A 17,288-nucleotide genomic window follows, 5' to 3' on the forward strand; every position below is an offset into this window, starting at 1 on the left:
AAATATTATAAAAGAAGAGTATTGATGAATTTTATAAATATAGAATATATTAGCATATACATACATAAATATATTTTAAATAGAATATTTTAAAAATGGCAAGTGTATGTGATCTTCTGTTTTAAAATAAATAAATACAAAAACTAAAATAATATTTACAAGAATTGATAATAACTTTTAAAAATGACAAGTGTAATCTTTTGTTTTAAAATAAATAAATATAAAGACCAAAATAATATTTACATGTATTATAATAAATATATCCATTGATAATTTTTAGCAAACAAAATTTGAATTAATTATATCTCCTTCGATGTAATAAAACAAAATTAAGCAAAAAGAAAAATAAGACATCAGAAAAAAAAGATAAATTACCCATTTTCCAATTCTTTTATAATTGTTAATTTAATGACAAATAGTGCTTTGAAAAATGATAGTGAGAGATGTTTTCAAACAAAAAAAATTCATAAAGCGATGGAAATAAAACAAAAAATATATACACCATATAATTTAATTTATTTATTTTAAAATATTTATCCAAAAAAAGCTAACGTATATATTAACATAGGAAAATAAAAGTGAGAGATATTACAAAATGATAATAAAAGAATAATGATACATGTATATAATGTAATATAATTTAGGAAAAATTATGCTGAAGGACTGTTAGAGAGATTTAATTATTAAAAAAGATTTTTAATATTAAAATTAGTAAGAATGACCAAATTTTTTTATAATATTTAAGAAGACGAACTAAATATTTTTATAACAAAGAGATAAATCTTTTTATAAAAAGCTCTCTTGTCATGAAAAGTGCCCTTGAAGCTTAGCCCATACTGCTGAAGAAGCAAATCTACCTTCCACTCCTCCATGATTTCATAGTTTCCTTTGGTGTAGTATGGATAGTGAAGAAGCATTTGAAATTCTGAACAAGTAGTAGGATACTCTTGTTGGGTCAATCCTTCTTCAGCAGTTTTGTCAATAGGGTAGTATCCCAAAACATGGTAAGTTGAGTGAACAAGTCATCTAAGAGAAAAATTGGATGGTGTCCAATGCTTAATCCTACTATTCATTGTTCTCTCTTATTTAATTTTGGTCCCACTTATAGAATTAAAGGTAAGAGATCACACTTTATTCTCTCAAGTGTTCAAAAAAATGGAGAGGATCTATTTCCGTAATCTTAGAGGCAGTAGTGCTCCAATTTTTATTTCAGGTGAATCTTTCACATATTAAACATGTTTATATATAAGTACACTGTGCACAACAAAAGTGTATACATGAAACAATTTCGGACAAAATTAATTAAAAAATATTAAGATATTTAAATATTCATTTATACTCTTGCTAATAATTGAATGGTAAATATTTATTATTTAATTATTTTTATTAATTACTTATTTATTTTTTTGTTTTTGTGATCTTTAGCTAACGAGAAAAAAAAGACAAAAGATCATAAAAGTAAAAAATAAATAAATAATAAAAATTATTAAAATTTTAGAAAAAATAAAAATTATTAATATAAAAATTATAAAAAATAAATAAATAAATAGTTAAAAATTAATATTTTAATAATTAAATTTTTCTAACGATTTTTTAGAGTAATTTTTTTTAATTAATTAACTAATTAATCTCAAGTGAATATTCATACATATCTATATAACGTTGAGAATTAAACAGCATATATTAAAGATTATAAAAATTAATTAAGGATATATTTATCTTCTTATAAAAAAATTTGATTCTTCTTCTTAAATATTATAAAAAAATTTGGTCCTTCTTACTAATTTTATTCATATATATCTAATTATATATATAACGTTGAGAATCAAACAACATATATTAAAAATTATAAAAAATAATTAAGGATATATTTATCTCCTTATAAAAAAATTTGACTCTTCTTTTTAAATATTATAAAAAGATTTGGTCCTTCTTACTAATTTTGGTATTAAAGGTTCTTTTTAATAATTAAATCTTTTTAACGATCCTTTACAATAATTTTTCTTATAATTTAATTCTTTTTTTAAAATTAATTGTATGAAACATAAACCATAATAATACACATTAATATAAAAAGAAATCTCAATATTGTTTAAAATTATAGATAAATAATACTATTCGTAAATAAATGAACATATTTAATCAATGTGTATTTATTAATTATCTCAATTAAAATTTATTAGGATATAACATTTTATTTATAATCCTTTGTTAATATTTTCTTATTTTTTTAATCTCATTTTTCAAATGAACTTTTTCTTAAATTTAAAATTTTTTATTAATATAAATGCAAATTGAAAAGTCTATTAAAAAATTACTCATATCCCACACAAGTATAAACGTTTTTATAATGAAAGTGTCTAATATTATAGATATTAAAGAATTAAAGTATTATATAATATAAAAATTAATTTACAGGCAATTTATTACCATTTTGAAATTTTCAAATATTTTGAATAAATTAAACCACCAAAAGTATCATAAAAAGATTTAAGAGTTGACAAAAATATTATTAAAAATTAAAATGGCAAAAACACTTCTAAAACATTTAAAAACATGAAAAAGTAATTGAAGATTCTTTTTTAATAAGTGAATAAAAACATATAAACCTTTTTCATCTTTTATAATTTGATATTTACCTGCATTAATGATTTTGTAAATCAATCGAATTATTTCTTTTGTTGATGTTATAAAATAGAACTTACAAATAGATTACTATCTAACTTTTTCTACGTATTTTTTTATTTGAATAATTATTTTTAAATAATAAATTAAATTATATCATATATATTTTGTGTTTCTTTTTTATTAGTTAATTTTCTTTTCCATTTTTTTGGTTATACCATTCACTCTCACTTTTAGATTAGATATAAAATACATGAAAATGTTGATTTTTGGGTAAAGGTAGCAATATCATTCATGAATAGGTCTAGACGTTCCAACGAGACTAAATTACAGATTTTTTGGGGTGCTTCTTCCATCCACATTGTGTTTAGAGTGATAAGAATCATATTTATCAATTCATAAGCTACCCTATTATCATTACTAATTTGTGATCTTTATGGGTTCATATGCAACAATTCTCTGTCTCTTTGGTAGTTTTCAAATCAGTCACAATGAATAGTATTTATAACAAATAATAAATAAATAAGTGAATGCATTTTTAACTTTTTTTTTACTAGAGTTGTCAATTATTTATTAAATTGTAGCAAGATAATTAGTTTTAACGTTTTGAATTTTACTTTGTAGTAATAGTTGGAACATCGATTTTATGTAAAGTAAAAAAATTCACAAAAATAAAAACTATATATAATTATTTAAAATTACATATATGTAATTATATCATTTTTTTGTCATTCCATATTTTTTGACTTTTTTAAAATAAATTTTTATCTATATTTAAAAAATAAAAATAATTTTGTTTATTTTTTATTTCTAATTTTTTAAGAGTATAAATAAAAAATTCAAAAAGTTTGCATAAAAGTGTGAAAAAAATAACATTTTTATGTATTATGTATAATATTTTAAATAAAATGCATATTTACAAATATTTGGATAAAAATTTATATTATATAATAATATATTTTTAATAAAATTAGCTATTACAATATTTTTAATGTTTTAATGAATAATCTATTTTTTTAGTAATACAAAATAATTTAATTATTTTATATTTTATAATTAAAAATAATACTGTCAAGTAATTAATCTTAATAAATAAAAAATATTTTTGTATGTAGTTATATATTTTATATTTATTTATTTTAAAGTAAAAAATTACATTTATCATTTTTAAAATATTTGTATTAAAATGTATTTATATATATGTATATGAATATATTTTATATTTACAAATGTTGAGTTTGTTAAAAATAACAACAATAATTTGATGATGACTAACATTATAGTTTTGGGATGAAAATCCAAAAAGTGTTTGTGATGTGTGTGTGTTTGTGCAGAAAACTAAAAACATACCTAATTACAAAAGCTAGTACTCATTTTCTTCTCTAGCCCGTTATTATTATACCAAAGACTCCAACCAAATACTCTCTTTTTTTCTCTTATTATGATCCAGGTGACTAACCCCTAATTAAAAAAGAAAGAGAACTTTAGAAAGAGGTGTTCAGAATAAGGTTGAAGCATTAAGGAAAAGTGAACCACAAAGTCTTCACATTGAAAAAGAAAGAGAGGAAAAAATCAAGATAGAGCCCCAAAACAAATCAAATAAAATGTTGATTCAGAAGAAAATCAGCACAGTTGTTGCCATTTTTGTGCATCTCTTTAACTTGTTGAAATTATCCTCTTCTTACATGCACCTATCGGATAAGAAGAAGAAAATGAAAATTGTGTATTTTTGCTACAAATCAAAGGCTAAAAATAAAACTTTGGGGCAAAGAATGGATCAATGCCTCAAATCTTTGAAGTCAAAAGAAAAAAAAAAAAGAAAGAAAAGCAACCAGGTAAGGATATAAGCCAACTCGAATCACTGCTACTGCCTCATCTTTTCTCTGCATTTTTGCCCTGATTTTGGAGAAGAAAAACATAGTGGAATGTGTTTAACCAAGCTCAAATCTTGAAAGCTTCACTCTTATTTAAAAAGATAAATGGCCAGAAATTAAAGTAAAGAGAGTGAACACACTGTATATGAATCTTCATAGAATTTTTGCTATACTTTTTTCTCCTTTATGGTTTTACATTGAGTTTTCTGTTTTTCAGTTTTATTATTTTTTATTTCTTATCAATGAAAAAGACATTATCTGAAATATTAGAAAAAGTTAGAGAAAAAAGACAAGAGAGAAATCATGGAGAAAAGCCAAAAAAATATTTCGTATTCATGATCTTGAAAAGATTTCCTTACTAAATTTGGTAAGTACTTAGTGATTAAAAGTCTAAAGAGTGAACCTAGCCAAATCAAGTTTGGATAAAAATTTGGCTTGTTCCAGATAGGATTGGATAAAATCCTAAGAAATTGGCAATTGTAATCTTTGTGAAAGATAGTAAAAATTCTGTCACAATTGTGATGGAGACTGAATGTAAACCACATTACATATGGTGGTTGAACTATGATATATGGCGGTATCATTTATATGGCGGTATCACAGAAGTAATTATACGTAACATCGTTGCTGAATATAGAGTTTGATCTAAAATAAACAAAGATTTCTCAAATATAGAATAGTGTGAAACTCGGTTATAGTTTGAGCAAAACACATCAGCCAGGCCAGCAAGACCTGTTCATATCTGTAAATATATACTCAACAAAGAAATAGACTCTAATCACAAAATATATATCCCTTATGCATCTATGATCCTCAATAATAACATGAGTGAAAGAAATGCTGTAATATAAATCACCAATCTTTTCTGCTTTTTGATAAACTCTATTGTTTTTACCACCTTGAAGTATCTCTGATCTGAAAGATCATGTAAAATCACCTTCTCCATTGAGGTTGGATCAACTTATCTGAAATTTTACAAAAATCCATAGAACAGTGAGTAAAAGTAAAAAACACCAGTACCAGTTTAAGCCATGGTTTGCTTTCATTTTCAATTCCCGTATTCTGTTTTCAATTTTGTTAATGATTCCATACCATGCATGCATTAGAAAACGCCTTTGAATACATTGGACTACTCACTAAAAAGGCAAAAACACAATCTTTAAACTTGGTTTTAAGAGTTTTTCCCATGCATTTTCAGTAGATTTGGAGGGGAGAGGACCCTCAGACCAGAGCTGTGACACCAGTTAAGAGTACAAGGAAAGACTGTAGATTCCAATGGGCTTACCTGTCACATCCCTTGAAGACGACAGGGATCTATCAGTCCTTAGTGCTCCTTTGCCGCTCAAGGCTACCAATCTTTCTGCTCTGGGAGAAAATGAACCTGACTTGCTATTAAACGAAGATGAAAGCGAATGCCTCCTGGTCATAGCATTTTTGTCTAACAGATCAGCAGCAAACCTTGGGGAGCCTTGTGGTCGTAGCTTTGCCTTTGCCGATTCAGTCGGGGCCATATAACTGGGCAGCCGTGGAGTGCTGTGTAACTCACTATCCTGATCACTGAAATTAGCAGGGAGGGAAGCTCGTCTCTGGCAATTGTTACCAATATAACCATCACCAGCATTCAAGTCCTCATCAGCTCCTCGATTTTCTGTATTTATACCATTTGTTATAGTAGTCTGCGAGACAGTAATAAGATCGTTATGCGGCTCAATATCATGCTTGCCTCCTGCTTTCTGTCCAATACTTTTCTCGGGATTGGACTCTTTGTTCTTGGACACTTTTAATGCTTTCCTTTTCTCAGAAGAGGCACTTGTGCCCTGCTCTGATACATCAGCAACAGTATGGTCTGAGATTTTCTTAGTGCTGTGTTTTCTTTTCTCATGGACAATCTCAGATCTATCCACAACAGTCTGAACATGAGATTTTTTAGGGTTACTAGGCTCCCTAACATGTTGATCTTCTTGTCCAATACTTTTTTCAGGATCAGATTCTTTAGGCTTTGAGACTGCCAAATCTTTCTTTTTCTCTGGTGTAGCATTTGTGCCCTGCTCCAATACATCACTAACAGTATGATCTGAGTCTTTCATAGCGCTGTGTTTTCTTTTCTCATTGTCACTATCAGCTCTATCTTCAGCATTCTGACTGACAATTTTTTCAGGACTACGTGGCTCATTATCGAGCTTGTCTTCTTTTTGTCCGAGACATTTCTCGGGATCAGATTCTTTAGGCTTTGATACTGTCGAATCTATCTTGTTCTCGGGAGAGGCTGTTGCGCCCGGATCGACAATATCATCTGAAACATTTTTACTACTGTGCTTTTGTTTCTCATTAACACCCTCAGATCTATCTACAACATTCTGCATGCAAGATTTCTCAAGACTATTCGGCTCAGTATCATGATTCTCTTCTTCTGGTTGACCAAGACTTTTCTTTGCTTCTGACTCTTTAGACTTTGACAGTGTTGAATCTTTCATTTTCTCCGAAGAGGCGCTTGACACCTGCTCTGAAACATCAGCAACAGTATGCTCTGAACTTCTTTTAGTACTTTGTTTTCTTTTTTCAGTAACCACCTCAGATCTATCTGAACCATTCTGCAGGCGAGTTTTTTTCAAACTATTTTTCTCTGCTTCCTTTTGCGTATTTTCCTGAGCTGAAATTGATGGGCTGTTCAAATCCTTTTTCGGACGCTGTTTATATTTGTTAGAACCTGAAATTGTGCCATCATCAGCTTTCACTGTAGGGGATTTCTGTGTAGTTCTTTTGACTTGCTTCCTTTTAACTGCTTGATTACTGCAACTTTTCTCATCAGAGACCGGGTCAAGTTTCTTCTTAACACCCTGAAGAGGGGCCAAAAAGTACCTTGTCCAACGGTCAAGCCATTTCCAAGCTAAGTTAGGTTCATTAGGATCACAACTGAGAGATGATGGAACCACAGAGCCCGATGAAGCCATAAGCTGAAACAGATCAGATGCATAATGAGTCTCTATCAAAACCAAACTTTAGGAAAAACTTAGTTTCAAACAACAATGATGAAAATGGGAAAAATGGAAAAACCTTTGCTATACCATTCGTGTACATAAATCATATCGATGAAAAAAACATTGGAGTGGACATCAGTTTTATTGTTTACAATGCAGGAAAAGATGGGCAGCTTGAGAATACTCAATACTGGATGTTAATTAAGAAACTTGAGTTATGTCTAAGAATACAGAGAATAGAAAATGTGGTGCAGTCAAGATCAAGAATATAAAAAACACCACACAAAACACGACCCAAAGAAAGAATGCTCGATACTATCACTGTTCTTTTATTTCAGAAATATTATCATACACCTAAGGAAGAGTAAACCGTACTGATTCAACCTCATCCTTCAGTTTCTGCTACTGCTCTATCTTTTTCTTATCTCCTTAGATACCAGGTTCTTAGATAATATTAAACTTAAATCTGTTTAGAACTTAGACACAGTCTCACTCTCACCATGACTTTTTGTCTCTCTCTCTTCCTCTAGTTATTGGACTAGCCTCTATCTTATCAATATTTAAGATATTAGAAGCACTTCAAGCACATCAGAAGAAGTTATATACTATATGTACATTCGACATCAAAATAACAGTCTCAACCTTGCAAACAAAGACACTTTCTGGCAGCTTCTCAGCCTGGGTAGATGTAGCCACGTGAATAGAATTTGAATTTTGGGCATCCTAACAAAAGTACATTGAAATGTAGTGAGTAGTAGAAGGGCAGGAAGAAAGAAATTCATTCATTCATCTTTTCATCTACACAATAACTCTATTTTGTAAATCACTAAAGCAGGTCTATTTTACGATAAATAAAAAATAAAAACAAAAATAAAAACTTTTACCTTACGAATTTTAAGGACTTCAAGCCCAATATCTGAATGCCTAACAATGTAACCACGAGCCAAAGCTTGAAACTTAACTATTCCCTTCACACAGTATAAAGCAGAAACAGCTTGTTTTCTAACCAACTGGCCACGGATAAGAGCTTGCAGCTGTATGATACCTTTGAGCATTTGAAATGTTCGACGAGCCTTCAATGAAGTTAAGCACGGGTCACTTTGAGCATTCACTAACCAATATATAGATTAACTTCCAAATGAAGATTCATTGCTTATGAAACCTTCATGTGATAGCTTATGTAGCAATTGTAATTGCACAGTTGCACTGGTTTAAGCAAAAATGTGATATCTTTGAAATGATTATTACCATCACACATTCAAATAAAGTGCTAAACTAGAGTAACAGATTTGTAACAGCTTACGAGGGCAATTACCTGATAGCCTCTGCAAGCAGCCTGGACTTTTATAGCAGCTTCTGTAAGCTTGGGATTCTCATGATCCCCTTGAGATCCGAAAGCACCATCAGCTTGTGCACACGACTCTCCACCCCCAGTTGAAAGGATATCCCTTTCAGTGGATGACTTGTTCTTCTCTGAAAGTACTCCATTATTAGCATTAGCTCCAGAAATTGGTGCCGATATCACCAAAGAATCCACAGTTGGATCGGACACAGATACCTCAGAAGAGCCCAGCACGTCATTCTTATTTAGTTTCTTTATAAAAGAATTGAAACAACAATTAGAACTCGGATAAAAATATTTCGAAATATAAGGACCTACAACAGGCATCATACTGAAAAATTCTTTCTTCCATGCGGTCTTTTCTAACAAAGACAACAGATATATCAAATCATAAACACCAAAAAAGAAAGGTACCAAAAACCAAATGTACTTACAGAAATATTATTTTTCTTTGAGGAATTAGACTTTGATGATGATTTCCTTCCCAAGATAAAATTCTTGATCCATTTACCAGGACTTCTTCCCTTCCCCATTGCAGTAGTAAAGATTAATGCTTTACAGAACAGAACTCAAGCATCAAAATCTGCAAGAAGCATATACAACTTAGCATCAATCACATGAGAAGTAGAAGTGCTAAAACTAAAACAAATTACCAAACACAATAAGTAGACAAAAAAAACAAGTCTAATTATCCTAACGCATAAAATAAGTAAAAGAAAAACGAAGTGCAAATCACCAATTAGCATTTTTCAGAACACTAATTCAATCATGGAAGGTTGTCAAATGATGTGTTTCCAATTAACATCAAAATAGTCCCAAAAAAACAAATTAATGTCTGCAATGTCTAAATGGCAAACAGGTCAATTGAGAAACATTTAATGCAATTAATCTTTTAAAAACCAATTTGATATTCAAAAACATCTTCTCCGGACCAAATTCCGGATTTACTCCGAAATAAGTACATAAATAAATTTAAAGAAAGGAAGAAATACTACTTGTTTCAATGCATAGTCTAACCCAAATCCACTATGAACAAAGTATAATAATGGAAACACGTGTTAAAAGCAATTAAATTACATCTAGGTAGCAGTTATGAGCAGAAAAAAAATAAGGTGGCATGAATAAAGGAATTGAAAATATAAATGATATCCGAAACAAAGGTCAATTTTTTCACCTACTGCCAATTTATTGTTCAGTAAGGACAAGAGCTAGAACTACAAACCAAGATTCAAATGCAAACAAAAACGAAATAAAAGGAAAATGAATGGGATAGTAGAATTTCAATTAATTCTAAACAGCACCAACCAAGGGTCAACTTCACACTTTCACCTTCCTTAAAAGCAACACTAAAATCAGCTAAGAAATAAAAAACTCACCAAATCAAATAAAACAAAAACTAGAAAAACAAGATTGAAGTGAAGTAGTGAACAACAGAAAGGATAGAAAGGAAAATAGGATCAAACCCTAAGGGTTCCACAACAAGTGAAATGAGGTGAAAGAGAAGAAACAAGTGAGGAAATTAAATGGTTGAAATGAATGCATAGAAATGTGAAGTGAAGGGTGAGATTTGGAATGGGTGAAGTGTTTTTGGAGCAATAAAGTTTCGGTCTTTGGATACAGAAAGAGCAGTGAACTGAAAAAAATCAGTATAGAAGAAAGAGAAAGAGAAAATGGCAGAGTGGCTCAAAAGCAGCGTCGTAGTCGTAGATTCCACTTACGAGGTTTCAACTAAGTAATTAGAATTTAGAAGTTTAGAACGTGCCCCCCTCTCCTTTTTTTTTTCTTTTTCAAAAAGAAAAAATAAAATTAATATTGAATTCATTTTATTCATACATTAACATTAATTAATAACTGCTAACTTGTAGCTTAATTGCATATGCTTGGTAGTATTGTGATAAGAATGTGTATGTGAATGTTCATTTAGTATAGAGGTCTCATATTTTTAAGGATGAAATGCATTAAAAAAATTTAAAAATATAACCCTATTGTATGCATATAAATTTAAGCAACATATATAATATTAATAAATATATATAATTTATTTTTATTATAGTGAGATAATAGTATTGATGAATATTAATATTAATAATAAAATTTTCTATTTATATTTATTTATTTTATAGGGTAAAACACAAAAATAAACCAACTTCAGCCTAAAATTACACAATCTACCCAAATAAAAAGAAGTTACATAAATCTTCCATTTGCACGTCTCTATATAAATCAAATGAGTATAATTCAATTTAGCAACTCTCGTACTCATTCGACTTAGGCTGAGTTGAATTACTATGAAATAATGCAAATCAAAACTTCCTAAGTCGATTTACGCATGCATGCATTCTACCATAGTAAATCAAATCAATATAGTTCGATTTATGCATGCACGTGACACTTACTAATTCGAATTGGTGATTACCCATAGTTTTGTGCATCCAGTAATTCGAAACAACCTGTTTCAATTTACCCATGCCTTTATTAATTCGAATTGGGTTGATTCGAATTACTACCAATGAGCGCCTATAGTAATTCAATTTGGCTCATTCGAATTACTAAAGGTTTTCTATAAATAGAATTCGAATTGAACTCATTCGAACTACAATTTAAAAATCCTGCCCCACCAAATCGCAAAGAAACCTCAGTCCTAAAACTCGAACAAAGACTTCAACATTCGGATATTCTACTGATGAGGGATAATACAAATCGTCTTTATCATTTAGATGGAGTTGTCCATATTGCTGGTGTCATTAATGAAGAGGTTAGTGCGTACATTTTTTTTTTTCGGAAATAGGATTTAATGTTTTACTTTTTTTTCTCTTTTAACACTAGTCATTATTTATAATTATTAAATTAGATAGAGTGGTTAGATGAGTGAGTTATTAGTTTCTAGAGATTTGATACAGCAAATTCTAATTTGGATAGTGATGACAAATAAGTAGAAGAGAATAAGTAGTAAAGATAATGGGTGGTGAAACTTAGTTAGAGTAAAAGTAGTGATTGGAGTTTATGTTGTGATTTGGGTTGTTGTTAAAAAAAATATGGGTAGTGACTTGCTGTTTTACTTAGAACTCATGTGACGTCTACATTAAGTCAATTTTTTTATTAATGTTAAACTTATTTTTATTAGGCCCAGTTTGATGAATATATGATGTTATTTTGTGTTTGAACACGTAACATTATTTGGTTGCGTACAAGTGGTATCCTTTGGATTAAAAGATGCATTAGTTGATATTATTATATAAATATGTTTTGATGTGGTAGTAAGAGACAATTTCTTATGTTGATTATGTAGCCCCACCGATGTATCACGAGTATGAGACGGCGGCAGGGCATGCACCTGGATGAGAAGATCGTTCTGTACTTCTAGATGGCTGGTTTATACTATCTTGCGAGACTGAACAAGACTTAGTTTAGGTTGGATGAGCCATTGGTGAGTGCATTTGTGGAGCGATGGCATCCGCAGACGCACACGTTTCATATGTCGTTCGAGGAATGCATGATTACATTGCAGGACGTGGCGTACCAGTTAGGGCTACCGCTTGATGGACATTACGTCAGTGGATGCCTGACGGAGTTTGAGCGATACATCGAGGGTGGTTGTCCAGCTTGGGTGTGGTGCGAGGAGCTGCTGGGTGTTTTGCCTCTTGCGAACTACATGGACAAATTCATGGTAAGATGCAGTTGGATGCAGAACACATTCGGAGAGCTTCCTAATGGCGACGACAATGCCACTGTTAGGAGGTATGTTCCTATTGCACCACCTTCTCGCACTAAAATGGGACCCCAAAGAAAATTAGGGATATATGTTAGATATGATTCTCCCACTATAGTGAGGTTATCTTGAGATACAAACTGAAGATATATTTAAAGCCTGATTTACAGATTGTCATTTTGATGAATCAAAATTTCTAACATTAGGAGGAGAGAATAAGCTTCCTGAAAAGGAACTTAATTGGAATACATCATCCTTGATGCATTTAGATCCTCGATCAGGGCAATATGAACTAGAACTTCAAAAGATTATACATTTACAAAGAATAGCAACTGAATTACCTGATGCATTTTCTTATATGAAAAAGATAACTAAATCCTATATACCATCTGAAAATGCTCCAATTCAAATTGATGTCCCAGTCGGATAAATGGCCACCAAAACAAATTCATATCAGAAGCGTGGTAGGCCTGTCAATTCCAAAGACAAAAATTATCGAAAAAAAAGAGGTAAATACTATTCCTATTGAAAAAGATAAAGACATAGTAAAAACACCTGTAATTGTCCAAAATTCTGATATAGTTTTGACGTCAGAAGACATTCAGGTACCTGAAAAATGTGAGAATGATGAGATCTCAATAAATTATGTCTTTACAGGAGAAAAATAGGATCAAAATAAGATAATTGTCAATGAAATATTTACATATAATGTGGCATTAAATATCATGCATGAAAGTAAGGACTTGAGCTAAGAAAAGTCGAAGAATGTAGACAAAGGAATGATTGGCCAAAATTGGAAGAAGTTATAAAGGCAGAGTTAGACTCACTTGCAAAACATGAAGTTTTTGGACCTGTAGTTCATACACCAAAAGATGTAAAACCTGTTGGATACAAATGAGTATTTGTGAGAAAACAAAATGAGAAAAATAAAGTTGTAAGCTACAAAGCTCGACTTAGTGTCGCAAGATTTTTTACAAAGGTCTGGTATAGATTATGAAGAAATATATTCCCCTGTAGTAGATACAATAACATTGTATTATTTGGTCAGTTTATCCGCATACCATAAGCTACATATGCATCTAATAGATGTGGTAACAGCCTATTTATACGAATCATTAGATCGTGATATCTATATGAAAGTTCCTGAATAACTAAAGATATCTAAACCATCCAATTAATATTTACAGGGGTTATACTCAGTCAAATTGCAAAGATCTTTATATAGTCTAAAGCAATCTAGACGAATGTGGTATAATCGTCTTACTGAGTATCTGGGTAAAAACGGATTTAAGAATGATGATATCTGTCCATGTGTTTTCATAAAGAAATCTGCATTTGGATTCATTATAATTGATGTGTACGTTGATGATTTAAATATCATTGGAACCCCTGAAGAGATTCCAACAATTATAAAAGCTCTAAAAGAAGAGTTTGAGATGAAAGATCTTGAAAAGACTAAATTTTGTCTCGGCCTGCAAATCGAACATACAAAAAATGATATCTTTATTCATCAAACAACATACACAAAAATTTTTTTGAAGAGATACTAAATTTTGTCTCGGCCTGCAAATCGAACATACAAAAAATGATATCTTAATTCATCAAACAACATACACAAAAATTTTTTTGAAGAGATTTTATATAGACAAGTGACGAAGGAAAAATGTCGGTAAAGATTTTCACAAAAATATCGCGTTGCAAGTATAGTTCTAAACCAAAAATTAAACCTCAATCAATGTTTAGATTGTTTGTCACAAATAAAAACCCAATAAAATTAACCGAAGTATTTAAACCTCAAGTCGTCTCTCAAGGAATTGTAGGGAAGTGTAGTTTATTATTGGTTATGAGAAAGTATATTTTTGGGGGTTTTGAAATAGGGAACAAGAAAATATAAATTGCGAGAAAAATAAACTAATAACTAAGAAAGCTCCTAGCAAGGATTGAGAATTAGAAGTCTTATCCTCATTATCATCGTCAATTGTGATGATAAATGTGAATTGCCTTCACTTAGTTAACCTCTAACCAATGGAGGAAGGTCAAGTGCATACAATTAACTTGAGTTCATAAATCCTAGTCGACTCATAGTGAGAGACTAGCTTTAGTGAAATTCAAGCTAACCAGTAATCTTCAATCACCAATCAACAAAAGACTTTTGACAATTTAAGAGTCTCCAAATTACTCAATCTAAGCTAAAAATACAAAAATCTAATTTAAAATTCAACCAAACATTTTATCAAATACTTGGTAGGCACAAAATAAAAGTCTGGTAAAATTGCAACGATAATAAAATATAACAACTACCAATTGAAAAAAATTAACAATGACAACCAAAGAAAGCAATAACAACCAGAACATATAAATTGCATTAACAAAAATCCAAAGTGTCAAGAGTGCATAAACATAGGTATAACAAAGTGAAGGAAATAACAAGTAGAATTGAAGAACAAATGTGCTAGAACAATAAATTGCAAGGAATTGTAAATAAAAATAGAAATTAAATCTAAATCTAAAAAGAAATTGGAGTAGAAACCCTAAAACCTAGAGAGAGGAGAGAGCCTCCCTCTCTAGAATTCTACATCTAAAAACCTAAAATTGTGTGAATGAAAGTGAGTGATTTCCCCCTTCCAGCTCGACTCTACAGCCTCTTGTCTAGGTTTTCGGGCCTGAAACTGGGTCAAAAGCAGCCCAGAAATTGCCCCCAGTGAATTCTCGCAATTGAGGCACGTGACGTTGGTCACGCGTACGCGTCAGCCACGCATACGCGTCACTGAACGAATTTCTGGTCACGTGTATGCGTCATCCACACGTACGCATCACTTGCCTGCTGCACCGGTCACGCGTACGCATTGTCCATGCGTGCGCGTCGAGGTCAGGTTCCCAAAACTTTAATTTCTTGTGTTCCTTCTACGTTTGCATGCTTTCTTTCCATTCTCTAAGCCATTCCTGCCCTCTATAAACCCTGCAAACACTTAACAAACATATCACGGCATCGAATGGTAATAAGAGAGGATTAAAAATTAGCAAATTTAAAGTCTAAGAAGCATGTTTTCAATCATAGCACAAAATTAGGAAAGAAACTTAAAAACATACAATTTGCATGAATAAGTGTGAGAATAGTTAATAAAATCCTCTCAATTCAGTACAAAATAAACCATAAAATAGTGGCTCATCAATAAGTCACATCCCTTAAGTACCACAATGATCATAAGGTCTTTGGATGTGAAAAATGATAAATTTCGTCCTTAACGAAGAAAATGAAGATATCCTTGGTTCTGAAGTACCATATCTCAGTACCGTTAGAGCACTAATGTATCTTGCTAATAATACACGCCCTAACATATCATTTGCGGTGAATTTACTAGCAAGGTATAGTTCATCTCCAACCAAAAGGCATTGCAATGAAATCAAACAAATTTTTTGATATATTCATGGAACAGTTGATATGAGTTTGTTTTATCCACATGAGTCCAAGTCACAATTAGTTAGTTATGCAGATACTGGATACTTGTCTAATCCACACAAAGAAATATCTCAAAAAGGATACCTATTTACATATAGTGATACAGCTATATCATAGAGGTCTATGAAATAGACGATAGCAGCAACCTCCTCTAATCATGCTGAAATACAAACAATACATGAAGCAATTGCCCCGAGTGTTTTTGGCTCAAGAGTTTGATCCAATATATTCTGTCATCATGTGAACTGATTGATCATAAGATAGCTCCAACTGTCCTGTTTGAAGATAATACAACATGCATTCCTCAACTTAAAGGTGGATACATCAAAGGTGATAGAACAAAGCATATTTCTCCCAAATTCTTCTTCACTCATGATCTTCAAAATCAAGAAACAATTGATATCCAACAGATCTGCTCAAGTGATAATCTGACAGATTTATTTATAAAGTCACTTCCAAAATCCTCCTTTGAAAAATTGGTACATCAAATTAGGATGCGCTAATTTCGAGATATTAAATTATGTCGACAAGAGGGGGACTGTACTCTTTTTTCTTTGGTCAAATTTTTTTTCATTAAGTTTTTCTTGACAAAGTTTTTAATAAGACAGTCTCCATCACAAAGGATATTGTACTCTTTTTCCTTTACTAAACTTTTTTCTATTGAGTTTTTTTTAGTAAAGTTTTAACGAGACATAATTCTAAATGGGTATCCACAGGAGAGTGTTGTGATAAGAATGTGCATGTGGATGCTCATTTACTATGGGCGGCTCATGTTCTCAAGAATGAAGTGCATTAAAGAAATTTAAAAATGTAAATCTATTGTATGCGTATAATAGGAGGATAAGTTTTAAGCAATACAAGTTACAACAAAAATACTCTTTTCTCTTTTTATATATATGTTACAATAAACTCTCTTTCTTTTTTGGAGTATAAGTTACAATATATATAATATTAGTATTTTATTATAGTGAGATAATAGTATTGATAAATATTAATACTAATAATAAAATATTTTATTTGTATTTTTTATTTATTTATTTTTTTCAGTTATTTATTTCACAACAGATAGTTTATACTTTATAATGACGAATAAAAAATACTAACAATTTAGGGAAGATTCGGAAGTACTACTTTCAAATTGAAGGTATGGTGCCAACTAGATCTATTGCATTAAATTTATACTTGTTTATTATAGTCTTCTGGCACTATAATTAAATTTATAATTGTTGTAAGAGAATGAACAATATATATAGAGAGTGTAGTTTAATGGATTTATTTGGACCTTTTAATAATAATAAAA

At 30.5% G+C, this 17,288-nt stretch overlaps 1 protein-coding gene across 3 annotated transcripts; it reads right to left on the minus strand.

Annotated features, from left to right (window-relative positions):
• Positions 1-5,138: 5,138 nt before the first annotated feature.
• LOC107489188 (protein IQ-DOMAIN 29) lies at positions 5,139-10,529 on the minus strand. Of its 3 annotated transcripts, none has more exons than XM_016109957.3 (7): positions 10,283-10,529; positions 9,254-9,402; positions 8,793-9,071; positions 8,362-8,550; positions 8,120-8,200; positions 5,785-7,453; positions 5,139-5,464 (listed from the first exon to the last, which is right to left on the minus strand). In XM_016109957.3, the coding sequence occupies exons 2-7, from the start codon at positions 9,350-9,352 to the stop codon at positions 5,433-5,435; spliced, it is 2,349 nt and encodes a 782-aa protein (XP_015965443.1). In that variant the 5' UTR covers positions 9,353-9,402; positions 10,283-10,529; the 3' UTR covers positions 5,139-5,432. The 3 variants fall into 3 exon arrangements, with proteins under 3 accessions (XP_015965443.1, XP_015965442.1, XP_015965444.1); XM_016109956.3 differs by having other exon boundaries at positions 10,196-10,529; XM_016109958.3 differs by having other exon boundaries at positions 10,125-10,529.
• Positions 10,530-17,288: the final 6,759 nt, after the last annotated feature.

This window comes from Arachis duranensis, chromosome 5, assembly GCF_000817695.3.
Source record: "Arachis duranensis cultivar V14167 chromosome 5, aradu.V14167.gnm2.J7QH, whole genome shotgun sequence".
Taxonomy (NCBI): Eukaryota; Viridiplantae; Streptophyta; class Magnoliopsida; order Fabales; family Fabaceae; genus Arachis; species Arachis duranensis.

Excerpts from the sequence above, each read along its gene's own strand:
- LOC107489188 (XM_016109957.3), bottom strand. The coding sequence starts at position 9,352 with ATGGGGAAGGGAAGAAGTCCTGGTAAATGGATCAAGAATTTTATCTTG. Across the intron at positions 9,072-9,253 it reads CAAAGAAAAATAATATTTCT|AAACTAAATAAGAATGACGT; the intron begins GTAAGTACATTT and ends TCTTTTATAAAG. Across the intron at positions 7,454-8,119 it reads AAAGTGTCTTTGTTTGCAAG|CTTATGGCTTCATCGGGCTC; the intron begins GTTGAGACTGTT and ends GATCTGTTTCAG.